This window comes from Lepisosteus platostomus, chromosome 3, assembly GCF_059453375.1.
Source record: "Lepisosteus platostomus isolate fLepPlt1 chromosome 3, fLepPlt1.hap1, whole genome shotgun sequence".
In the NCBI taxonomy this organism is placed as follows: domain Eukaryota; kingdom Metazoa; phylum Chordata; class Actinopteri; order Semionotiformes; family Lepisosteidae; genus Lepisosteus; species Lepisosteus platostomus.
The window spans coordinates 54,094,482-54,120,557 of record NC_142613.1 but is presented as its reverse complement, the minus strand read 5'-3'; the positions used below and the strand labels follow the sequence as shown (position 1 = coordinate 54,120,557).

Sequence of the window (26,076 nt, the reverse complement as noted above, 5' to 3'; positions counted from 1 at the left end):
ACTGGGGCATTAGGACCCACATGGACCGCAGGGTGAGCGCCCCCTGCTGGCCCCACTAACACCTCTTCCAGCAGCAACTTTAGTGTTTCCCAGGAGGTCTCCCATCCAGGTACTGACCAGGCTCACAACTGCTAAGCTTCGGAGGGTTGCCAAGTTGTGAGTTGCAGAGTGATATGGCTGCTGGCCTAAGATCTTCCAAATACATCCAGAAGACAGAAGACCTAAGCTTCTCATAAGAAAATAATTATCATTGAGGCAACAATAATTTCACATCAGCTTCATTGGGCTGGTCAAGTGGGTGAACGATGAACCCCAGTCTCTCAAGGGAACTTTTTGTGTGATTGGAGAACTCATCGTGTTCACAAGTAATACTGGACTAGGAGCACTGGCAAATACTGTATAAGCTGAAAAGAATTTCAGGAAGATTTAGACAAAATTGTCTAAAGTGTACACTTGGCAGATGATATTTTAAAAAGACTAGTGTTGGATGTCTCACATAACTTGAAGAGGCTGCACATGAAAAAGGTGTTTAATTGACAAATCACATACAACCTACAGCATTATGTGAAAAAAGTATCTGTCATTTGTAAACTTATTTTCAATATAGTTCTAATTAATCAAATTGATAATTTCTTATTGACAGGCTTGCACCTGTCAATAAGAACACATAAGATAATCAAGGATGACACTCGTGCTCAACTGTGGAAAAGAAAAGATATATTATGGTTCTGGAACCATTTTATAAAAGTAAAATTTTATAGAATGATTGATTTTTATAAAATGAAAAAAATGATGGTCACTCATCTCAAAGCATTGAAAAGATTTTTGATGTTATTGGCAATTTCTGAAAGGAATACAATCTAAAAACATTTTTTATATACTGCATATACTGTAGTGACTTTCTTAAGACATCATCTCAAGGCATTTTAGGATATAACAGCAAAGGCACAAATTAACCCTGGAGCAGCAGAACAGAAAGCCCAGTATCCCAGCGTCATTTCACAGCCTCCCAGAATCTCCCAGGATCCATAATCTTCCAAGATCTCCAAATATTCAGAACCCTGTACTGGGACCAGAAACAAGGCCAGAGCCCAGGCTGCACACACCTTGAATGTGTGCAGGGAATTAACCATTTCCTGGCAGTTCTTATATAGTATGTTGTTGATGTCAGCGAATTCACCATTCACAAATTCGCTTATTCGCAATTCAGTCTGGCCAACCATGTCTGGGATGGAAGAAGAGCATTGTTGGTTGAAACCAAGCTGAAGCTTTCAAATGAAGTGTAACTTTTCAAATTAGCCGCACGACAGACTTGGATCAGGAGACGAATCTAATTAGTGAGTGAGCCAATCCCCTGCCCACGTACCCACCAGTCAGCATTGGCATTCCAATGTGGTCTTGTTTTGTTCATCTTGTAATGAACACTCCTGGTTCTGTGTTTGTGGCTTGGGGAATGGCAGGCTGGAGTCAATTTTATGGGCTCACTGACAGTTTTATTGTGATTGTTATGGTTGATGCTGAATGTTTTATTAGTCAAAAGATATTTAATTTAGCTTAAAGCCAATGTAGTACTACTTGAAGTATTGTAACGCAACGGGGGCTCAGGCGGGCGCCCTTGCCGCATCTGGTCGGCCCAAAGTATAGGTGGCTCGAACCCGGGACTTCCGCGTCTCTCTGCAGCGACCTAGCCCCGTGAGCTAAAGAGAGATCTCTCTACAGCCCAGTAGCTGTGGTCCTGCTATCACAGGGAAGGGCGGTGACGTCACCCGCTCTGGTACGCCGGCTCTTACACACACTGCTTGTCGGCCGTAAGCGTTACACTCTCCCCCGCTTAAATCGCCGTCCCAGGCGAAGGGCTATCCCGCCCCGCTTCTGACACCAATGTAACGCAACGGGGGCTCAGGCGGGCGCCCTTGCCGCATCTGGTCGGCCCAAAGTATAGGTGGCTCGAACCCGGGACTTCCGCGTCTCTCTGCAGCGACCTAGCCCCGTGAGCTAAAGAGAGATCTCTCTACAGCCCAGTAGCTGTGGTCCTGCTATCACAGGGAAGGGCGGTGACGTCACCCGCTCTGGTACGCCGGCTCTTACACACACTGCTTGTCGGCCGTAAGCGTTACAGTATCATATAAGAGAGAGTTACCTATGTCTTTTATCCATACCTACTATATACTATAGTACATCATGTAATGGTATAGGGCTGGGCTTGGTTATATTTGAATTTGGCTACTTGTGATGGGTCCCTGCACTGAACCCTCACTTATGTTGAGACCCTACTACACCAAGTCAAAAAGCACAAAGTTACAGTTTATTTTGTATAATGTCTAGATGCTGGTAATAATAAAGTCATTGTTCTTTAATCTGGGGGGTCTTATGTGCTGGAAGAGAACAATGCTAAGACCAAAGTTGTGTTTGAGCTCAATGTGCTGCAACTTGTGCTGCATGCCTGCTGTTGGCACTCATGAAACATCATTTTCTTTGTTAACATTCCAGCAATGATACATACCATTGTTACAATATCATCGTACGCTTCCTGCCAGCTATTGTTGGATCTTACAGAATTAGCTGAATTCTTAGGCGTGTTTCATTCCACCAAAGTGTTTTCCAGAGTGCTCAAAGAGACCAACTCAGAAGTTCCCTTCATGTTATCAGACGTACTGTTGACATTGAGGACAACTTGGAGGTATTTCTATCATGACTCTGCAGTATATATTCTATAATGTTTATCTCGAATTCAAAGTAGTAGTTTACTGCATGTGATGAGTGATTTCCAGGTGATAAAATTACAAAGAGGCCATCCGGCCCATCTGACTCCTTTGATTAAAAATCTGACCTTTAACAACAGGACTCAAGCACTGGCACAAGAACAGCATCCATTTTTTTTTTCAGGAAAGGAAAAGGCTACAAAAATCAGGAATTGTGTGAAGACTCCTTCCTGAGTGCCCCTGAGCCAGGGACTGTGAGGGGCATAGCCCAGTGGAAAACCAGGGTGGCGATGTGCGAGACACGGCACTCAGCCAGCGTACACAAGCTCTTGTGAAGTGATGGTCTGGCACGAAGTCCCTGCTCTTTTTATTCAGTAACAGTACTTCACCCTCAGGGAATCAGATGCATTCTTAGAATTTCAAACTGCTGAATGTTAAAACATCTCTAACTACTGGAGGGATAAAAAAATAATTACAGTGAGAAATGGGATTTCCATGGATCCATTTCGATATTCGCATATGTTTTTCCCTGTGCAAGAGAAAGTAGGGTTTCATACTTGCAGGTTTCAGGTTTACCTACTGAAAGATAGTCAGAATTTATGCTGTGTATAAAGAGCTGCCTGGTATTCAGTACTACAAATGTCTTCTTTCAACTTGTTTACTTCGTTATGCACAGTGCCTATAAAAGGTCTACACACCCTTTTCAAAGTAACATAAATGAAGGTAAAATAAATTCTGATTTAATGTATCTTGATTTCAGCAGTTGATTTCAGGCAGTTGAGCCACAAAATGTGTTACTTTGAAAAGGGTGTGTAGACTTTCGATACTTAATTACTGAGGTGGTGTCTCGAAACGAAGCCGGTCCATTGCCTGGCCCACTAGCCTCCTCCATCACATCCTATCTCACCAGGCATCTACAGTACATCAATTTCCTCCTTGTCGGCATCTTCTTTCACTGAGTCAGCCATCTTGTACTAGGTCTTCTCTGTGGCCTCTTTCCCTCAATATTCTCTCCTACCAACTCTTTCATTAGGTCTTGATCTATTCTCATTACATGGATAGACCACCACAGTCTTCTTCCTTTGACAGTAGCAACAATATCAGGGTCCTTATTAAGCTCTCTTAATTCTTTGTTTTTCCTTCTTCTTATCCATTCTCCATTTTCTTTCACTGGCCCAAAAATCTGTCTTAAGACATTGTTTTCAAACCCATGAGTTTACTCTCCATTTTTTTAGTGAGAGTCCATAGCTCTGCCCCATACAGTACAACTGGCTGGAATATTGTCTTGTATATCCTTGTTTTGGTTGGTCTTGACAGCAGTTTTGACTTCATCATTTTCCCCATAGCGAATCTCGATCTATTTCCAGCCTGAATCCTTGATAGAATTTTTTTCTCTATATTTTCCTTTTGAACCACTCCTCCCAAATACTTAAAATCTTCCACTTTCCTGAAGGAAATTCCCTCTACTTCCAGAGACGCATTTGTATTTCCTCATCTACTTACAGGGGGGTATTTAGTTTTATCAATATTGATCTCTAGACCCACTCCTTCAGCCTCCTTCACTACAACCCTTGTCATGCCTCTCAATTCTTGTTCGATTTGAGCTATGAGCACTACCTGATCTGGTAGGCTAAAATATTGATCTTTCTGCAACTTAATTCCGGTTTCCATTTCTGCGACTTTCCTTTATGGCTCTTTCTAACACTAAACTGAATAACAATGGGGACAGGCAATCTCCTTGTTTGACGCCAGTCTTTACCTCAAACACGTCTCATAGTCGCCCATTTACTCTTACTCTCCATCTTGATCCATCAACACTTTTTTGTTAGTCTTTTCAGTTTTCCGTTTTCTTCAAATTGCTTTCCTGTCTATGCTATTTTCAGGAAGACTTTCGATAGGCACTGTAAATTAAATTACCAGTTAGTTTTGTATGGTATTTCAAAGAAGTATTTATTATTAGTAGAATTAATTGCATTAATTAATTGCATTCATACTGTATATAGTGCTAATCACTACAAGGGATATCAGCACTTTACCAAGGGAAAGGAACCGATTACCATCTCCACCTGGGAGACACACAGCATCATTCTGCACCAGCAGCCCCACCTGGAGAAACACAACACCATTCTGCACCAGCAACCCTACTGCACAGCAGACCAGGCAAAGAAATGAGAAATTCCTTCACAAATTGAATGCAGGAGGAACTTCAAGGAAGCCAGAGTGTACATGCCCAGAGTTACAGAACACCCCTATTATTATGAGCAGTACCATGGGCCCTGTAATTATCAAGTGGTCAGGACCTTGGTTTGCTGTCTCATCTGAAGGATAGTGCCTCTAAAGCACACTGGTCACCATACTGGGTCACTGGATTGGAAATTCTAGTCCAAAGGGAGGAGCGCCATCTACTGTTCAACCAACACTACTCACAGCAGCACCCTGGTTTTCCTTGAAGTCCTCCGATCCCAGCACTGACCAACTTTCAAGTGTGAAATTTTAGTCCATAGGGAAGAGCTCCACCTACTGGTTTTCCCACACCACATGCTGCAGTAACCTGATTTTCCTTAGAGTTCTCCTTCCCAGTACTGACCAGTGCTGACCTGACTGAGCTTCTGAGACCCGACAAGATCTCACTAGATGTTGGTAACCCTAATGTATGTGTATAAAGAACTGTATAGTGTCCTCTGTGCTTAAGGATATACTTTTTGGCATAGATGCCCTGTTAACACTTATTCCACAAAGACAGACAATCTGGCATTTTTTTTTTGTTTCTGTTAGACCCAGGTAATATATAGCTTACAGTACAAGATTAATCTCTTTTAATATAACATGTCTCTTGTCCTGACAGAAGGATTTCATCCAGCCATCTCTTGAAAAGAAGCCAGGCTATCTGAGTCAATAAGATGACTGGGTAGCTTCTTCCAGACCTTCAATATCTTCACGATCATTAGGTTGAAGAAAAATACAATTTAGCTTTACTTTGAGAACAGAAATAAAATTAGACAAATCCAGAATCTCTCAGTGATGTGATTACATCACCTAACAGACTTACTATGAACATAGAAAAAATGCTTATTAGTTTTAGGCACGGGATAATAAACTTTTAAGAATAAGTGAGCTCCCATGCAGTAGAATTAGGACAATGGTTTTCAAAGCAGTTGAAAAAGCAAAATATTTTCTAAAGGTATTTAATGGAGGACCAAATCCCAATCAAAAAGACAGGCAGACACATACTGCAGTGAAATTGGAAAGTCAGTTTATTGTTCTCTACATACATGAATTAACAAGAGCCAAAAAGGGTACATTCTGTACATTCAAGTCAAATACAGGATTAACCACATTGATTCAAACATTGTAAACAGGTCATTAAGAGTTTTCAACAAAGCATGCCATCTTATTTGTAACATAGTACTTTCAAACATGTGGAGTAAATGCATTTTAAAAATAAAATTGACTGAAGGAAGGAAAAAAATGAATATCTCACATTAAAGAACTTTTTCGACAGTATTGTGGTGACTTTGTAACAATTGTAACTCAGAACTCCCCTAAAATATTTCAACACCTCCAATAAAAATAACTACTGTACTGAAAGTTCCTTTCAGCTTCCTGCAGGTGGCAGGATAGCCCACAATGAACAGCTGGAATGGCAAGTTGAATATTCCACTCAGTTCTGCATGTTGCAGTATACAGCTGTTCACTGTAAGTGAAGCACTGTAAGTACTGCTTACAAATGACAGTTAGAAGTTCTGTTGGACTTTTGTGCTGTTGGAAGTCATTGGACTTTGTTACAAGGAATTAAACATTTAAGGAAAAAAACAGACTGAAATTATTTGGATAACGCAGCTAGAATGTTTCACTGGGCAAGGGACTTGAGAGAGGATAGCCACTAAGTGCAATGTAAGTGGGAGGAGAAATTTATGTCAAACTTCTACTAAGATTCATGCTGGAAAAATGCCAAGCTCAGCGCTACAGCAGTGCCCTTTGTTTACAGCTATAACACTCTAGAGATTCTCAAAAGTCAGAAAAACAGATGTTAAGCATCGTCTCAGAAAATGGAACAGAAACGTAAACAGACAGAAGGTGGCAGCACTACTTTCACTGCAGCTAGATCATCATTTTTCTCACCAAAAGCATCACTTACTGTACCTGTCAGACTCATAGTGTATGTTATTTGTAATTAGACAATGTAACTATCCTTTCACATGATCTCATACTGCTTATCTGAAGCTCCAAAAATGTAAAGCTCTCCATCAAAAAAAATATTTCAATACAGATCTGAGTTCTCCTATTTTTTCTATGTACTTTTATAGATCTAAACCAAGACAATCAATCAAATCACAGTTCAATTTTATTTTTTTCTCTAAACAATTATGAAATGCCACTCTGCAGTGAGTCTCAGAGTGTGGAAGTGTGAATGAAATTTTGTTTCAGTTACAATATTTGTTTTACTGAAACCTTTTCCTGAGTAAGTAAAAACAGAAGGATATATGCAAAATGTTGTTTCTTGTATGCTATGGTACTGCCTACATTCATGTACAAATTTAACTAAACCAATCAATATATATTGCTTTGAAACTTGAGTAATGAGTAACATCATAACATTTTAACATGGTAAAATCTGAACAAAAACTTTTTTGAATATGTCACTTCAGGTCTCAGTTGGCACAGCAGCATGGTGGTTTGAAATGCTGACTTGAATTTCTTGTCATGGGTTCCATCCTGGCCTGAGGAGCCTTCTGCGTGGAGCTTGTGTGCTCTCCCTGTGGCTGTGTGAGTGTCTACAAGAAACTCTGGTTCTTTTCCTCAGTCCAAAGGCATACGAGCTAGTTGGATAACTGGAGCCCTTGGATAAAACCCACTTGAACACAGGGAACGCATGCAAACTCCATGAAGAAGGAATGACACTCAGGACTCCAGAGCTATGAAGCCTTCCCAGTAGCAGTAAAACTGTGATACATCTTTTCATGCTCTTTAAATAATTTTGAAATGCTATCTGAACAAATTTGGGAAATGCACTTAACCATCATAACAGCTGGTTGTTAGAACACGTAGAAATACTTCCAATTAATGGAATTGCCAAACGATCAACCTCTCTCCCCATATGGTACGCTTTAATAGTACCTTGAAATGCTTGGAGCTTTTCTACTGAGTGCTAGATATACCGTATCAAATTCAGGTACAGTGTTTTCTACTTACATTCCATCCTAATAAGCCTGGAGCAGTGTGCTGAAATTAGAATATGTAACAAGTAACAGGTTTAAAACAAGTTAGACAGTATATAGTATAGTTTGAACAGCTGCTATTTGTCCATTTTTTGTGAGTATATTTTAGGTAACACCAAAATAAAAGATTACAGAAGTCAGACTATCTTGCCCGTGAATTCAAATGCACTGTTTTCATGTTCTTTGGCAGTGGTGCGTCTACAGCAGCGAGCTGTTAAAAACAGCTTGTGCAGAGGCTTTCAACCCACACAGTAAGCCCTGAAGAGGCTGACAGGACACGATGGCAAATTCCCCCATCCACAGAGCTCTGCTGCCACGTGCGTGTATCTCGGGACAATTAAGAGACAGATAATTACTGAGTTCTTAGACCAGCCCCGACAAGCTGGTGAACGAAGGAAGAGCAGAGACAGAGAAGTACAGTAAAAGGGAGAGCAAGACAGAGAAAGAGAGAGAGAGAAATGAAGCTCTCTGCCCTGATGTCAGCAGCAGGTCCAGCAGAAGCAGGCCTAAGCTGTTTTTCTGACCACATGGATGAAGTAGCAGGGCACATGGCTTTGCCCGGGGCTGTAGGCCATGAAGTCTCCGTAGACGCTATGCTCACACTTCCTGCCGAACGCCTCCATCAGCAGCTGCTTGAAGTTGTCAAGGCAGTGGGGGTAGTAGGACAGTCGGAATTTGCTGGAAGGAGAAAATGAAACAGACAGCATCTCACAGGAGAGGCAGAACAAGTGAAACCCTTACTCACAACCCTCCTCTTACAAAATAATCTCCAGTAATTATCCTTCTTATTGTATCACCCTGAATTTTGGAAATTATTATTTTTAATCAAACTGTACGACCAGGGACACCACTCTCACCCAGTATTCTTTGGTTCTGGAGAAATAAAACACAAACTCAGAGACAGTGGCATCACCTCATCTTTTATTTTGTTTCTGAACCCTGACTAGTCCGCAGGAGAAGACACACCTTTACCACAGGATGACAGGGTCCCTGGTGCGCTGTGAGACTATAAGATAAAGATGGATGTATCAATAGGATGTATCACTAGTATCAGTTATCGAACCATCAGGGATACAAATAAGAATGAAGGCCCTAAGAAAACAGTACACTAAAACCTCTAGATTTTTTTTTCTTTTCTTGATCTTATTCTAGTGAATAATTGATCATTATTAGGCTGATTCAGTTAGACAGCTCTATCACTAATCAGCGCGTTTGGGTTTAACCATGAAAAGAAAGGACCTTTCTGTGTGTCTGTGATACAAATGCAGTACATACTTTAAAGACTACAACTTACAACTATGAAATGAATATTTGTTAGCTACATTTGGATATAAAAATCAAACCTCCTAGACCAATTTCAAATTCAATTATTGTATTATAATAGCTCTGACACAGATACTATATACAGTATGTATAGTGCAATATTATGTATACAAAAACATATAAACATGTATTTTCTTGTTTATTAGAGAATGGAGATTCCTATGCTTGTTTATTTTATTTTCGCTATAGCGCAACAACAGCTTCAAGTTGACTTCACTTCCTAATTCGAACACAGCACTGCATCACCTGAGAACTTTTAGAGAAAGTAGTCTCTTTGAGAAGTATCCCATTTATAAATCCTTTAAGTACAAAATCCTGACAATTGACCTTAAATAAGTCATGAATGTGTTCATGAATCAATCTGCTATTCTTATTAGAAATCTATTGGCAAACAATAGGAGAACTACCCTCTCCTTCAGCTTTCCCCAGGGGAATATTAACCTTTTACACTTGTCCATTGTGGCCAGTACCTGAGCTCAGGTGTGCTCTGCTGGCCCTGAGGCTGGGGCACCTGCACTGTGTAGTCCAGTGTGACCATGTGGGGCTTGCTGTTCACCCACAGCACAGAGGTGGTGATGTCCTGAGTCAGATCACTCTGAAACACAGGAGGAGAACAGTTTCCTTCAGTCTGCTGAGACCTCCAGGTGAAGATTTACTCCAGGATATCAAACAGGAATCTCCAGAAAGTGAGTGCTTTCAGGCTTCTTACTTTATATTGAGTAAAAGAAACATACATGACAATAAAACAGCATTATCCGTGACTAGAATCTGCACCTGAGCCTGAAACTCCCAAAGCCAGGAACTGATCAATTGTTATAGCTGAAACTGGAACTGCTGATTTTGTATCTTTTGAAAAATCTCCTTTCAATTGGTTGAAAAACCAATTGAAATAGTTCCACATTTCTTTTTTAAAAGCACGTACTTAAAACTGAGATCATACTCATTGCTTTTACTGCAAATGTATTCTGAAACCTGATGTGGATTAAAGAACAGATGGCTTTCCTTCCTCGGCGCGGCCCATCGGTACATGAAACTGCATCTGAAACTGCAGCCTGCCCGGAGCACGGCTCTCTACGCCTACATCCTTTGGCAGGAGTGCATGTGTTTAATCAGAAGGCAGTCAAGGGAAGTGGATGCATTTCAGAAAACCCATCCAATCATTCAATAATTATTACCTTATAGAGAATCACTTTATTTTGAAGGCTGGACTCCTTCTTTCAATGGTGGCTAGTGTTGCAGTGGTTAGCATTACAGCTCTGGGGTCCTGGGTTCATTTCTGGAACTGAGGTGCTTTCTGAGTTTGAATATTCTCACTGTGTTCACATGAGTTTCCTCCCACAGTCCAAAGATATACTAGCAGGTTAACTGGCTCCGAAGAAAGCAGGCTCTGTGTGTGTGTGTCCTCTGATGGACTGGCGTCTCATATAGGCTTTTTCCTGTCTTGCGTCTTTTGCTTGCTGGGTTAGGCTCTGGCTCCCATAAGACCCCGTATTGCATGAAGCAGCTAGGAAAGGGATGGGTCTGGGAATGGCTCCTTCAAGAAATGGCTGGATCATATTCACCTTGCCACTAAAATATCAATTACAGATATGCTTAGAAACACACCTCGACAAAATGAAGGAACCGAACCTCCTTAGTCTTCAACAGAGAAGACCATAAGGGGGCCTGGTACAAATATTCAAGCTCCTCAAAAAAGCTGAGACAAAGGTCACCCAGTGAACTTTTTCACAATCAATGGTGAAACGCAATCCATGAGGTGACAAATGGAAACAACGTGAAAGTGTGTCTGAAACCAAGAACAGGAGATACTTCTGGCATCGTCCATTCACTCTAGATGGCCAAGCCAACGTAGTCGTGCTGCTCTTACCTCCTCTTAGGCTCTTATTCACCTTACTGGGGGATCCTCATACAGCTTGTAGAGCTCAACATTAGTTCTTTTTCGCCACTCTCCTTCTTCTTCGACTGGCCCACGTGTTAAGAAGTCCTGCTTCTCGTTTTGTCAGCACCCATGTCTCCGCTGTGTAGGTAACCACAGGGCGGATAATGGTCCAATATATCACCTTCTTTATTCTCCTTGATAAAACTCTGGTCTTCATCAGGTCCCGCACACTAAAGTAGTATTGATTTCCTGCATTGATACTCTCTCCAATTTCCAGGTTGATTTAATTTTTCTCAGAGACCAGCGAACCCAGGTATTTAAAAGAACTGGCAGCCCTGAATTTCGAGCGGCGCATCGCCGGTGATGGCGCCCTTCCTGGTCATCGCCATGTATTTGGTCTTCGCCATATTGATGGTCAGCCCAGACCTGGTCGACGCTTCTTCCGGCTGAATAAAGTTTTCTTTAAGTGTCTGGACGCTCTTAGCCAACAAATCGACGTCATCCGCATAGGCTTAAGACTGTCCAAATCTATACAGTAATGTTCCTTCTCTGTTGATATCGATGTTCTGTATCACTGATTCTAGAACCAAGTTGAATAGTAGAAACAAGAGCGCATCTCCTTGTCTAAGGCCTTGTCTCACCTGAAACTCGACCAATACCTGGTTCTGCACCTTCACCTAACCACTTGTTTTGGTCATGGTCATGTTTACTAGCAGGATCAACTTCTGTGTTACTCCTAGTTGTCCTAGCATCTGGTACAAGTATAAATAAACTACTAACTACCAAATAGGTTGGATGGACTGAATAGCCTCCTCTGATCTGTAACTGTTCTTATGTTCTTGACTGCAGAGAAAGACTTTACTTCAAATTTCAACGTCCTTATTGATGCAATGAGCTGATTTAGCACTGTAACATACTTATTCGGCTATATAGGCGCCTGTTTTAAGAAATGCATTAGGATTCCATTTCTTGCTTTGTGATTGGTAAGCTAGACTTGCCTTCCTCTCTTGAATGATTCAGGAGATCTCTACATACTGTACAGTACAGTACCATGGCCATTTCATGATGCATGATCTTAGAAGCTACTGTATGCAAAAACATGCAGGGACCACAAACTTAGTCGTATACCTGTCCATCAAGGTGTAAAGATGTGCAAAAGGGTGAAAATGTCAAGCCTTATTGCCACATTTGTGATTAACAGCTGTAACCTCTGAACTTTTTGGTGGAAAAACACATCCAATACCATAACCTGCCACATTACAATTACAACACTCACTGGTGCTCTGGAAAGAGCATTTTCAAACATTTTTGCAACTCTAATTGTAGTGACAATTGACAAATGTCCAGGACAGAACTCCAGGAGACCCAGCTGGTTACCTTGTAGTAGGTGTTCTTGCCCTGCGGGGCCTTTCCTGTTTCCAGGATGTAGTCGTAGTTCCTGTGGTCGATGATGAGGATCCCCCCAGGCTTCACCATGCTTGCAATGTTCTTCAGTGCCAGTTTCTGGTCACTCTGGTCCCCTAACAGAATTACAAGCAAGTCCCGGGGAATTTGTTAGGGACATTATGGAACAATCAATCAATTTATTTGCTATACTGCCCTTTGGAACACTTTGCTGCCAAATGCTGTACAGGTTTATAAAGCGGTTCAACAGCTGCTGCTGTAACAGCAACCATTCCACCTTGTGTGTGGATCTTGTCAGATCTCATAGGCTAAGAGAGGCTGGGCTGGCCAGTACCAGGTTTGCAAGACCTTAAAGAATCAACATGTTGCCGATCAAAGGGGTCTTAATATACCACTAGGTGGTAATCTTGCTTATTGGTCATTGGTCATTAAAGATCTTGTGGTGCTGTTCAAGATTAGTCCTGGAGTGGCTCATTTCCATTGGAGTGGGGGCTGCCGGAACAGGAGATCTGCTGTGAGTCACCCATGTGGGCGCACCCCTTCAGTGGTGGAAGGAGTGGGTCCCATCCTATATGCAAAACAGTCTGTGAACCTTTGAGAGCAAAAACACTTTGTGCGAGAAAATGATTATCAAAACACAGACTTATTTTTTATTCTTGTTCTGATTATCTGCTGCTGGTGACTGGTAGTCTGAAGATAAAGCCACCCTTAAGAATTTGCTTATCATGTAAGGACTCAGAAGGTAAAGGCAAGTCTTTGTTTAATTCCTAGAAAGACACCTTATGACCCTCTGACCTGAGGAGGAAAGGGCTTTTCAGTCTACTAACATCAAATAACAGTGAGTATAGCTTTTGTTTCATTTCTGAGCTATTTTGAAAACTAATCTTGAACAAAATTGTAACATGGAGTTGGGGTAACATTAATGTAAGAGCACACAAATTATTTCATAACGCAGTAAATCCCCAGTTTAATGGACTTCACCTTAACAGACCTCAAATTTAATTAACAAAATCTGTGCAAGCGGAATTTTGTCCGTAAAATCAGAAACACCAACAGGACTTACTCCTTGCAAGAAAGTAACAATGAAATGCACAAATAATGAAACAAGGCAAAAATAAATACTAAACAGGTTTTAAATTCAGGAAAATCAGTGGTGTCCTACAGTGTTAGGTCAATTACTTTTAATGGGTGTTTTTGTGTAGTAAGTTTATATAGTATTAGTAAACAATAAGGAACTTCTCTTTCCTCCTAACAGCACATTAAACTGAGGTTTTACTGTACATGTCATTATGTAAGAAGACAAAACTAGAAATATAAATATATTGACTAGAAGTGTTATACTTTTTACTTTATAGCATGACAGTACAAGTAAGTTTTGTGTCAAGGCTATCTAATTCATTTCTTTATGGATCACTGTGCATAGAGATACATGGGTGAAGAATTAAGCAAACTGAGGTGTACTGGCCCCTTGTGAAGACCTGCAAAATCCCCAATCCAGCTTCACTTCAAACACCTGCCTCTCTGACTCACCTTTGAAATCTGGCAAGTGAGCAAAAGAGTTTCCCAAGCAGATGACAGCGTCAAACCCATTTCCTGGCACTTCCACATCATCAGGGAGAGACAACCAGTTTGCCTCCTCGATCACTGCACAGAGAAAAACAAGGCAAGCCCAAAAAAGTGACTAAAAAAGACTACAAGGTAACTGTCACGATTGTCATCCCTCATCTTAAGGGCGCTCCGACCCTTTCCTATTTTAGTTCATTATGTGCACCTGTCCCTTGTTTTCCTTGTTATTATTTAAAGCCCGGCGCTCCCACTATTTTCCGTTCTGCATTGTAAGATGGACGTCCGGAAACACACCTACCAGTGGGTCCAGGAGAGACCCGACGGCATAGGCTTTATCACGGCGTCCTGACCTGCTGAGTCCGGGGCTTGGAGCACCTGGCCTCTTTACTGTTTTTTTCCTTCTGGTTCCATCCCTGTTTCTATTCCAGATGCAGTTCCGGTTTTAATCTTGTCTGTCTCGGATTAGATCTCCTGGCTCCTGGACCCTGGACTGCGCCCCAGTTTCCCCTTTGGACTACCTCAGGACTTGTTCGCCTGCGCCACGCCCCCTGAGCACCCGATCCCAGCCATCACGCCCCCCTGTCTGTCATCCTACTGTCCTGCTCCTGCTGTGTTTCCCTTGAAGTCTTATTCCAGTCACTTCCCGATTATACCGTCTGCATAGGGTCCTGAACTATGCTTCATGTCACCGGCGTCCGTGACAGTAACCTCTGGTTTTATTGAGGTTTCAGGAGCCCTGGAGGATCTTGTTTCTTCTGGTTTTTGTTCCAACCTGAGTAGTCAATTAAGCCATTAATCTTATGATTTTCTAAATTAGACATATGTAAAATGTATTTAATGATTCATTGTGCAAGACAGATCATTGCACAAAACATGCACTTCATTAAAGCTAGAAATTACCTCAATTTAGGTTAAAATTATTACAATCAGATTATTAGACTGGCAAACTGAAAATGTGGGAGGAACTGAAATCAGATGACAATGGGCTGTCCAGCAACAAGGTTTGAGAATCCTGCTTTAGAACATTAAAGGTTTCTCCTATATATACTATCCTTTGAGCACTCTCACAACCAGCAAGTTGTGGAAGGAATAACGTCTTTACCCAATGGGTTGTGGGAGTGTGGAACAAACTACCCAGCTGTTGCTAAAAAAACAGCAGCATGACATCCTCCAATCAGGACAGGAAGCACATTTTAACACAAAGTGTGTATGGAATAAACTACCCAGCCACATTGCTGAAGCTGATATCCTGACTTCTTTCAAGAATCACTTAAGCCCCACCACCCACCAGAATGACAGACCCCAGGACCCCTTACCCCACTGGTCGAAGGATTCTTCTTTCCTCCTCTCCCACCGGGCCTTCAGGGCGTACTTCAGCATCTTGTCACTGGCGTCCACACTCATCACCTTGAAGCCCTCCTCCACCAGCATGATGGAGTCCACCCTGACCAACACAGCACAGCACACGTCAGAGCCAATCTGCAGCACCCTTGCACCAGACGCAAGCAGGGATAGCGGCATTCCCCAGTTTCTGAAGTCCCTAAAATCACCGAGCTCTATCTTCACTACCTTCTGAGGAGTGTGGAAGAAAAGTCTCAGTCTGTTACAGCAGAAACCTGACACCACATAAAGTTGCATCTTTTCACAATACAAGGTGAGCACAACCATGCAGGGCAGTCACCATATCTCTATTTCTTCCACACAATAAAAAGCTAATGTCCATAGCAGGGCCACAGCAGCTCAGCAAGACAGAGCTGAAAAAGACATTTATAAAGCACTCCAGAATACTTACGTCCTTAAGTGTTTACAATAAGGACTAGTAACACCTGTAATGGTAATCTCCTGTGATTTTCCTTCTATATTAGACTCAAAACATCCAAGCTGCTGTAACTGCTTTATTTGGTCTATACGTTTATTCAAAACAACTTACATTTGTACCCATCTACTGTATATACAGTAGCTGAAACAATTGAGGTAAGGTACCTTGGTCAAGGGTACAACAGCAGCATCTCACAAAGAAGAACCTTCCAATTATAAGTCCAGAACCCAGACCACTTCTCCACACCACAGTTTCCAGTGTATTCAATGTAAGTGCTATGCATCAGTGACAGAGGAACCTTACTCTACAAAATCCCACATTTTACCTCTATTTTTCTAATCTGAATGAATTGACTGAAACCTTGTTTGATCAGACAAATTACTCAAACAATAGGACTGGGCTTGGAAAGGCCTGGAAAATCAATACATAACTGCCCAGATGCTTCATTCATCCTTGTTAAGAAAGACAAGAATGGGTGATTCAGCTCCTCAGGGCTCACCTTTCCCTGGACACAAAGAAGCATACAGTACTGAAAGCTTTCAAAAATACTTGTGTCATCTCCTCCAATTGACTAGTAAAAAGTTGCCACAGGTATGTGCTCACATTCTGCATGCTGAACTTTCTGCTTCTGTTTATTAACTAGGTATTTTAAATACCTTAGTCAGATCTCCTCATAGACATCTTATCCTCACCAACGGTCAAAAACTTGATCTGAAGTACCAGTTCACAAGCGCAGCTATAATTCGATACTCCCACAGAGCTGGGATGTCTGAGAACACAGGCAGAGCTGTCCTGCAGCCTGCACAGCTGTGGTTTTAGCAGCTGTGCTGCATTCCCTCCTCCAGAAGGGAAGGCCCAAATTTAGCAAGGCTACCACACCTACGCCTCTAATTTCCCCACTGACCCCGAAGAGTTGACATTACTAGCATGTGTACGAGAAAGCCCACACCTCCCGAAACCACAGAAAAGTAAAGGACACTGCGTTCATATTCAGTGGAAAGTCAAAACACTTTCAAGGAGAAACCACCAGCATTAGGAAACCGAAAATTCAAACAATAGAACACAACCTATAATTACAAAACAGCTCAGGAGTCCAGCATTTCCTAACCAATCGTATTACTAGTCATACAGCTCTAGACTGTGATTTTACCAAGGGCCTGAAAAGAAACTCAATACAGCAGTGACTATAACTGCAAGTACAGTATATAACAAACCAAGTCACTATCATTGAACTTGCACATACAGTAGTACTGCACCTTTTCAATTATGAGCACTTTCTCAAAGAGCAACATTCTAATATATGTCAGCAAGTAAAAGATTCAAAATAATTGAAAATACTTTTTTAGGCACTAAAAAAAAAATTCAGGAAAACGTGGCATGTTTGAATTGAGAATTGGATAAGAGAAAGCAAAAACTACAGATAAGGATGAATGCTCAAATTTGGGGTAACATAATATGTAATTAATGGAATACCACAGGGATCTATACTAGGGCCACTGTTTATTTGACCACTCCTAATTTAAAGCAATCATCTAGATTCTGGTGGCATCCCATAAAGAGTGTATCCCGCCTTGTGCCTGCTGAAGAAGCAAGGTTTCAAGTTAGCTACTTCCACACTCCCACTCCCACTACTAAGAAAGGCTTCCTATTCTCTGAAGAGGGCTTTCTCTCATTCTTCCACTTTCCTCTTCAGCACTCTGGCCGAGACTCCATTCAGCTGTGCAGCTAGAGACAGGACGGTGGTGCTGCTGTTTCAGGGAGGTGTCATGCTATCCTAGTATCTTGCATCTTCAAGGGGGAGAAATCCATGACACCTGCTGATAACCAGGTCCTTCTAGGAAGGGAGGTACAGGTTTGCCTTGGCAGGTCCATGAGAAACACCTTCTGTCATTCCTCTTGCGCCAGAGGAAACTCCCACTGTGAGGTAAACTGTCTTCCACTGCCCCATTTCTCCATGCTTCAAAATCAATGTACTGCTCTGAAAACATTTTTCAAAGCCAGCCTGAGACTTAGTGAAATAAGATTTATAAAGGATTACTACCTGGATAAACTGTAATATTTGACATACAGGCTCCCTGTGTAAACTGTCTACATTTAGAAGAACCTATGTTACATGTTAAAAAGGAATTAAAATACTATAAAATAGTTGAAACAATAGTGACGATGTGACCTCATACTAATCTCACGCACTAGACAGTTTATAGTCTATGAGCTGGACAAGCAGATTCCACTCCTGCACTTTTCTATTTTGTCATGATTAAATATGGTAAGAATTTTAAAATTAAATTTTTTGCACCTTAAAAACCTGCCATAGCCTCTAAAAAGGAACTTATTTGTGCATATATCCTCAAATGTGTCGAGGCATCTTTACAGCAGAACAACTGTGCATGACAAAATGCAGAAGATAAATAACGTGCCCGGGGTTACAGGTGGAAATTGAGAAAACTAGTATATAAAACAAGACTGTTAATACTCAAAACATTCAGGGGAGATGAAGACACAGAGAGGGAAGTTGTGGGGGTTGTAGTTTATTAATTGTTGCACAGTAAAAAAAAAGCTTGGAAAATCGCTCTTTGTCATCTAAGACAAATCTGTTTCTTTAAAGATTTAGCTGGGTTTAGAGTTGATTCATTTGGGCCCATTTGCAGCACGATCCCCACTGTCACAAAGGATTTTGCATAAGCCGTTATTTGGTTTACTGGGGAATCCTGTTTATCCAGCTGGAAGAAACAGATATTATTTTTGTCGATGGTGTGTTTTTCTTTTTAAAACTGAGATTAAGCACCTTCACATGGATGAATGGCTACTTTCTCCAAAAACCCTTACTCATTTAAATTACCTTTTCAGAAACAAAAGTTTGGTATTTGCTATAGAAACTGGAAAACGTTTGTTTTTTTTAATTAAGTAGGGCCTATTAAAATAAAAAAAAGCAAAAACTTAAAAAAGCCATCTTACAGAAGCATCACTACTTATTTATTTGGCCTCCACCTTTATTTGAAGCATCATACCCTTGTACTCATGAATACTGCTGGATATTTTACTACAGGAGTCTGAGTGAAATATGTTGATGAAGTGGTAGTGGTAGTGTCTCCCTCCAGGATTTGGGGGATTTGAACCCACAGCCTTCTAGTTATGAATCCAAAGTATTAACCACCATTCCACTTATTTAAATTCCATTTCTAACCCAAAGGTAACATATTCCAAAAATACACAGTTAATCTTTAAATTACAACCTTGACGTAAATCTGTTTTAGCCAATATATTGACACATCCCTTCAAATCATTCCAATTACTGATTTCAAAATGTCCATGAGTTGTCATCATGGGAGATTTTAATTTACCTCACATAGTCTGAGAAAAGCCATTAGAGATTCCGGCAGCTGAAAATTTAATGGCAGACATGGCTTCATCACACAGTGAGAACACCTACAAGAGGGAACACCTGTATTGACCTAATGCTTTAAAACTAACAAAATGGCGTAAAGAAAACAGAGGTGAGAGAACCATTAAGAAATTGTATATGGTACAATGTATACTTTGAAGGAGTGCACCATAATAGGAGCATAATGAATTACAATCATATTTAAAAAGGATATTAGAAAGGCCAGAAGAGAGACAGAAATAAATACTGGAATATTTAACCTCACTACGTGACTATGTGAGGCTGTCGCTCAGTGACCACATCACTATGTGAGGCTAATACAGACAATACACTTTTTTCAGTATCACAGCAGTAAATGAATAGTAAAGCACGACAGTGTCTCAGAGATAAAAATGGAAAATGTTTAGACTCTTAATAGGAAATAAAAGATGCATTAAATGAATATTTTTTTAAAGATATTCACAATAAAAAAATAAAAGCATGCTTCAGGCTGAGGAAATACTAAATTCTATATTAGGTATTATCATGATATAGTATATATAGACGAGGCAGAAGTGTTACGGGGACTAGAAGCTCTAAATAAAAACAGATCTCCAGGGCTAGATACTATTCTACTAATTGTAAAGAAAATTGCTAATTCAGTGCCATGACAAAAGAATGTTAACTCTTAACCAGATATAGACCAATATGTCTCACTTGTATCACACATAAAATTATGGACTAAATAATCAAAATGGAAGCAGCACTGAAGAACTCCCCCCAGCACCACCCAACACTTGTAATTGTTATTTAATATATCACTTTTCACAACACATCATCTCAAGGTACATCATATAGTAATCCTGATCCATATAAAAAGAACTGCAGGTCCAGACATTTGGCATCTGGGTTTGGCTGAGGTGTCAGTGGTGTAGAGCTCCCATCTGTGGGATCAGAATCCCCGCTAAACAGAAATAACACAAGGCAAAGAGAGACACAACAGAGACAAGAAAATCCAAATAATTGCAAGAAATAAATATTAAAAGATAGAGCAACCAAGGACATTTTGAGGCTGGTTTTGAAACTGCAGACTGACTAGAAACTAAATGCTTTAAAATGATTGAACCGCTTTAAAAAGCTGGTGTTCCAATTATTTAAAAATCAATGAGACTGTGCACTTGCCAGGTCTCAGCAACTGTGAAGGCCACTGCCAGGACAAACAGCCCAGCTGACAGCTTCCCAGCAGTCTGGTGCCCTTCTGCACCAGCATGAGATGGGAAAGGCTCCTGGTCAAGGCAAGGCCACAATCTGCCACTCCCAGCATGCCATGGGAACAGGCGAGGAAGGTTCAGTTAAGACACAAGGCTCCAGGACATGGACTTCACAGCAGTGACAAAGCCAGCTTGCTTTTGATTTACATGATTGCAGAAGCTTGTTTTCATTTTACACAGCTCAGAACAGCTGTGCCTATAATACACAGTACGTAAAAATTTGCAGTCCAAATCATACAGTAATCAACAAATTGAGGAATAGAGGACTTCTGAAAAGCATTGTTTAAACAATTATGGAAGACAGCCAGGAAGGCTGGGAACAGCTTCAGCACTGCCTGTTTTCAATTCATAAGAATGGTTACAAACTAAGGGACACCACTGGGCCTTCTAGCCTCATTGGTAGCTATTAGCTAATTGATCCAAGGATCTCATCCAGCTGTTTCTTGAAGGAAACTAAGATATTAGCTTCAAGAACAGAGTGAAGCTTGTTCCACATCACTGTGAGTAAAGAAGTGTCTCCATACTTCACACCACAAGGATTTAACCAGCAAAGAGATATCTCAGAAAATTTGTCTTGCCACAGCATTTAAAGAAACTAGAACGTACCAATTCCAAATGCTGTGAAAAACTAACCTCTGTAGTCACAGATTTAACAACTGTAGGGAGTGTATACTGTATAAATACACTTTAGCTGCATGGCTAAGGAGAGATCTAGAATTAATAACTAAAGAAAGGTTAAAGTTAGAACATCTCTATTGCCTCTGAAATAAATGGTCAATTTCTCTAAACCAGCTATTTAGGATTTTTTCTGTGTTGGGTCCACCCCCACCCTGATACTGCCAGTAATGTAATTTCCAAATAGATGCCTCTCAGTCTGCAGTTCCAAGGGGATTACAGATCTGAACTCATCTGGACATCGCCCATCATAATTGCACACACATGGCCCGAGTGACCTACCAAGGACAAACACCACACCTCTGTTTGCTGCTACACCTGGTGACGTCTTGACCTGTCACCATCCAAGAAGAAACGACTTACAAGTCTGGGCTCTGTACACTGCTCTCTGAGGTACTGGAAAACCGACAACAACTAAGCATGTGCCTGCAATCACCACCATCCTGGCTAAACCACAAGGACAAAAGAATCTATTTGAGAGGAACTGCCAAGAGGGACTAATGTAAATTATATAAATTATGCCCAAATCTTCCTCAAATACTAGAGAGGTCTAATGATAAGAGCAATGCTTCCACTGTGATTTTGCCTGATGGCCAATACAACAGAGTGGGACATTTGCCAAATTAACTGAATATCTATGTATATTCAGAGTAGCAGCTACAAAATAAAGAGAGCTGGACTTTCCACGTTTATCCCCGGACTAGTCTCATGTTGTAGCTGGGTTCTTAAGTCCTAAGATTTCATGCATGCTCCCTCACCTGTAAGACACACACCACTTTTCCCTTTCCTTGCACCAGGAGGATGGCAAAGTAGACAATGACAGGAAGAGCTTCATCGTGGCTCCAGGCATTCCTCTCCTTGCAGGACTTTCACAACCTGCCAGGAAACATCACCTGGCCACGCACGTGGATCCGACTTTAGATATTCCATTTAATTGCATTAAACTGAACAGTTAGAGAACAATTATATAATTGGAGAATTATCAAAGAATCTAAATGTAAGCGGGGAAACTGAGCAAAATCAGCAAGTGTAGCTACACATTAATCATCTGCATGATAAGCCTGTTAAACCCATTAGAGGTCTGTATGTGCCTTGTGTACAACTAGTTTCTCATCCAACAACACAATTATGACCACAGAACACTATTCATTTTCAGCATGATTTTCTGTAATTATCCAACTGGTAGTTTACAGCATTAGCCCTTCAGCTTTCTAATGGGAAACTGAATATTTTTTTCAATGAATAACTAAATGGTGTACTGGTCTTGTAGCTACTGTAACACCAGCACTCTTTTACAAAAGAAGTCAAGAGAAGTATTTATATAAATACACCACTGCAGCCTCACTTAAATGATATGAACATCATTTTACGTTTTGAAATAAACACAAGAACAATCCAGGTGAGCTGCTGGTTCACAGTCATTACACAACAGCATTTCAGCCTGTACTCTTTTGCTGCTGTGTGCTGTACATCAAAGAGATGCAACAAACATGTAGCCTTTTACATTAAGAATACCACAGGGCCTTAAAACATACTGCCTAGCAACCACGCACACTCTGTGGGATCACTAGATAGCCTGAAGAAATGTCTTCCATCTACATTTTGAAGTGCCTTAACAAGACTGCAGAGCTATTCTTAACAAACACATCCAATTGTTGCTAGATTACCGAGTGATGTGACCGGTGAGAAATGGCACAAGGAACATGGTGCTCTGCTGTGACCTACCCTCAGAAATGACACCACCGCACCTGCACTGCAGAAGGAGTAACTGAGAAATCCGATCGTTTTACACCATGCCAGGATACAAATCCTGAAGCAGCTCTTTGTAGGGCCTTAACTCCTAAGAATCCCAGATCAGGGCCATCCAACCCTGGTTTGACGGGCTACTGTCCAGTGGGTTTTATACAGCAGGTCTGCTTATGTCACCAAAACCACATGAACCTGGAAAACCGGCAAAACCAGTCCAGCTGAGCCACTAAGCAGAGCACGTGGGCTGTTAGGAGATGTAATAATAATGTTTCTTTATTAGCCTTATACAATTTCATGCATTAGGAATTCATCTTTCCACATACCCCAGCTTTTCTCCATGGAGACACAGACAGGGAGAGAAGCTTGGGGTCAGAGTGCAGGGTCTGCCATTGTACAGTACCCCTAGAACAGTTGGGGTTAAGGGCCTTGCTCAGGGGCCCAACAGAGTAGGATTCCTCTGCCAGCCACAGGATTTGAACCAGCAACCTTCCAGTCACAGGTGCAGATCCTTAGCCACAGAGCCACCGCTCCACCCTGTCCTGGAACGAAAACTACCAGACACTGTTGCCTGTATTATATTCCAAGTCTCTATATATATTCACATCCCACTTGTCGAGACTGCTGGTAAGTTCCCAGTGCATTCCAACGCCATAGCGGGCTCCAGGACTAACGGAGTGTTAGCATTGCTTGTGTTTCTATAAATTAAACTTAACATAGTACACCAAAAATTATTAATCTTATACAGTACATGTGAAATCGATGTTGAGAACGTGTCTTATTTGCGCTCAACAGACTGGGCAGTGGTGATCACAGATGAGATCAGACAGCAACAGTCTGTGACTCAGTCCAGCAGTCTTGTGATATTACTACATACTGGAACACTGACAACCCACGCAGAAAAGCAGACGGTCCTCAAGAAAGCTTTAACGTTTGTTTTTCCTTTTCAAGGCAAGAATACACGTTGACAACGTTTTTCTACCGCAAAAAAAAAACGTTACCTGTGTTAAAATCACCTGAGTAAAAAAAACAACAAGAATGAACCAAACGAAAGAAATGGCGGTGAATATTGTTCAGCACTGCTGACTTAGGGCGGAACATATCAGATACAAAGATAAACAAATATCAGACAGGAGATAGGCAAATCAACGCGTTTAGCAGTTTATTTCGCCATAACGCACTGTCAATACGACCATAAACGACAAGACAGACAAATCCGAAGGACATAATTCAAAATCCTAGTGGAGAACAAATATATCAATCATATTTTATATGAACAGACCCATATTCGCAGAAGCATACCAGTCTACTGTACCGCTGTCCAACCATGATACGGTTGATCTTGATACAGCCTTAGGGTAATTGCCTGGGACACGAATTGGTCACCTTCATACATACAGAGTCCAAGGATTCTCAGCATCGTGTTTCCTGTGGTTTATTATAGTACCGTACACAGTGTGTACCACTCCAATACATTTTCAGCTAGGGAACTGGATGAATCGATTCAAAACTAACCCACCGATCATATTTTTTTACGTTTTTTTTTTAGGAGAACCGATTTAATAATAGTTTCGGACTGAGATGGAACTGGGATTTTCGTGGAAACTAGCTCGTCGTAACTCACGGCCATACCCCGTTCCGCAGGCGACATCCAGCACTCTCTGACAGCCGTGCTTTTTGAGCAGCGACAGCAGCCAGCTTCTGTACTCGTCCGTTCTGCTCCGGGTGTCGCCGATGTACAGCTGCCACACTTTGGCCGCCTTGCCGTCGGCATATTGATCAGGTAGACCGACAGCAGCTACACCAAGGGAGCGGGTCCTGTAAACGCTGTCTACCATAACTGCAGAGAGTTTATTCCCTACTTTGAAATAAAAAAAAAATCTTAAAATGAGGAAACCGTAAGGCTAAAAGAATGTGAAAGGCTTTTGGAAATCGCTGTAAGAACAACACTGACGTGCAAGATTCAACCTGACTGTTTTCGAAACCCTCCTGCGTGTTTTGTTATACGCAAAACATGCTCGTAGAAAAAACTTTGGACCAATCAGAGGCCGGTATACCTACACGCCTTCTTTCCTATTGGTTACTAATGATGTGACGTCTGACCCCGCCCATGCACGCTCCGAGTTCAGGGGAAGAGTGTCTGCGGACTGTACCTGCCAGCTGTCAGGGGTCGGCAATTCAATAACTGCAAAGGGACAAGTAAAGGTTTATCCCATGCTGAAAAGAGAAGAAAGGAAACATAACGTTTCGGCTCGTGTTCTTCGGGGTCTTCTCCACCCGAAGACGGCTCCACAGCCGAAACGTTGTGTTTCCTTTCTTCTCTTTTCAGCATGGAATAAACCTTTACTAGTTCCTTTGGAGCCTACGCATGTTGACGCAGCTACAGTACCTTCTTGAATTAAATAACTGGTTTAGCCATGCTGAGGCTCACTAACTATTTTAGCCACGAAGGCTATGTTTATTTTACATGATTTCCAAATTACACTCCATTGTACAAAGCAGATAACAAAGGCAATTTGTGCGATTTGGTTTGTAATGCATATCTATTCACACCTTTTTTCGCCCCTCGGTGTAAAACAGTCCATTTTCGTTGGAACTCAATCTGGAGATAAGGAGAAGCGTAAACCTAATGAATACCTTTGTTCTGGCAATCCAGCATCTCGGTTCTTCCTTTGTTATGACACTGAGTATCACTGAGTAGCTCTGCAAAGATATTTTCAATACAGTAGTTATTTTTAGTCATAAACTCGATACATAAATCGTGGTAAAATGCTTTAATATAGTAGTGAAAATACTCCTGCGAAGTGGCCAATAGTTTTGCGAATACATGCAAGGGAGAGAAAATATTTAAGCACTCAAGGTACAGAAATCTATGCATGCTCACACACATACTTCATTTAATTAAATGCTCTTTGTGCGCTGAATTTAGGGGATTTCTGTAAGGTCATACAGTTCATTGCCCTCACGACGGGTTTCCTTGAAACATTCTGTCACAAACAGGTGTTAATTTGTGTACACCTGCTCCTTGATGGAAATGATTCCACTCCTGCTTCTGCTGAAGATCATTGGCGCGCGATTGGTACTGTTGTTCAACACCCCCACTTGCGATTG

The 26,076-nt window shown here is 41.3% G+C and overlaps 1 protein-coding gene across 1 annotated transcript; it reads right to left on the bottom strand.

Annotated features, from left to right (window-relative positions):
- Positions 1-5,933: 5,933 nt before the first annotated feature.
- On the bottom strand, positions 5,934-24,972 carry gnmt (glycine N-methyltransferase). The gene is made up of 6 exons (XM_088626084.1): positions 24,598-24,972; positions 15,410-15,537; positions 14,058-14,171; positions 12,501-12,643; positions 9,715-9,839; positions 5,934-8,599 (listed from the first exon to the last, which is right to left on the bottom strand). Exons 1-6 carry the CDS (start codon positions 24,801-24,803, stop codon positions 8,428-8,430), a joined length of 888 nt encoding a protein of 295 aa, XP_088482210.1. The 5' UTR covers positions 24,804-24,972; the 3' UTR covers positions 5,934-8,427.
- Positions 24,973-26,076: the final 1,104 nt, after the last annotated feature.

What these genes read in the sequence shown, in the direction of transcription:
- gnmt (XM_088626084.1), bottom strand. Translation starts at nt 24,803, where the DNA reads ATGGTAGACAGCGTTTACAGGACCCGCTCCCTTGGTGTAGCTGCTGTC. An exon ending in TCACTTGCCAGATTTCAAAG is followed by an intron (nt 12,644 to 14,057) that starts GTGAGTCAGAGA and finishes TAATTCTGTTAG; the next exon opens with GGGACCAGAGTGACCAGAAA. An exon ending in GCAAGAACACCTACTACAAG is followed by an intron (nt 9,840 to 12,500) that starts GTAACCAGCTGG and finishes CCTGTGTTTCAG; the next exon opens with AGTGATCTGACTCAGGACAT.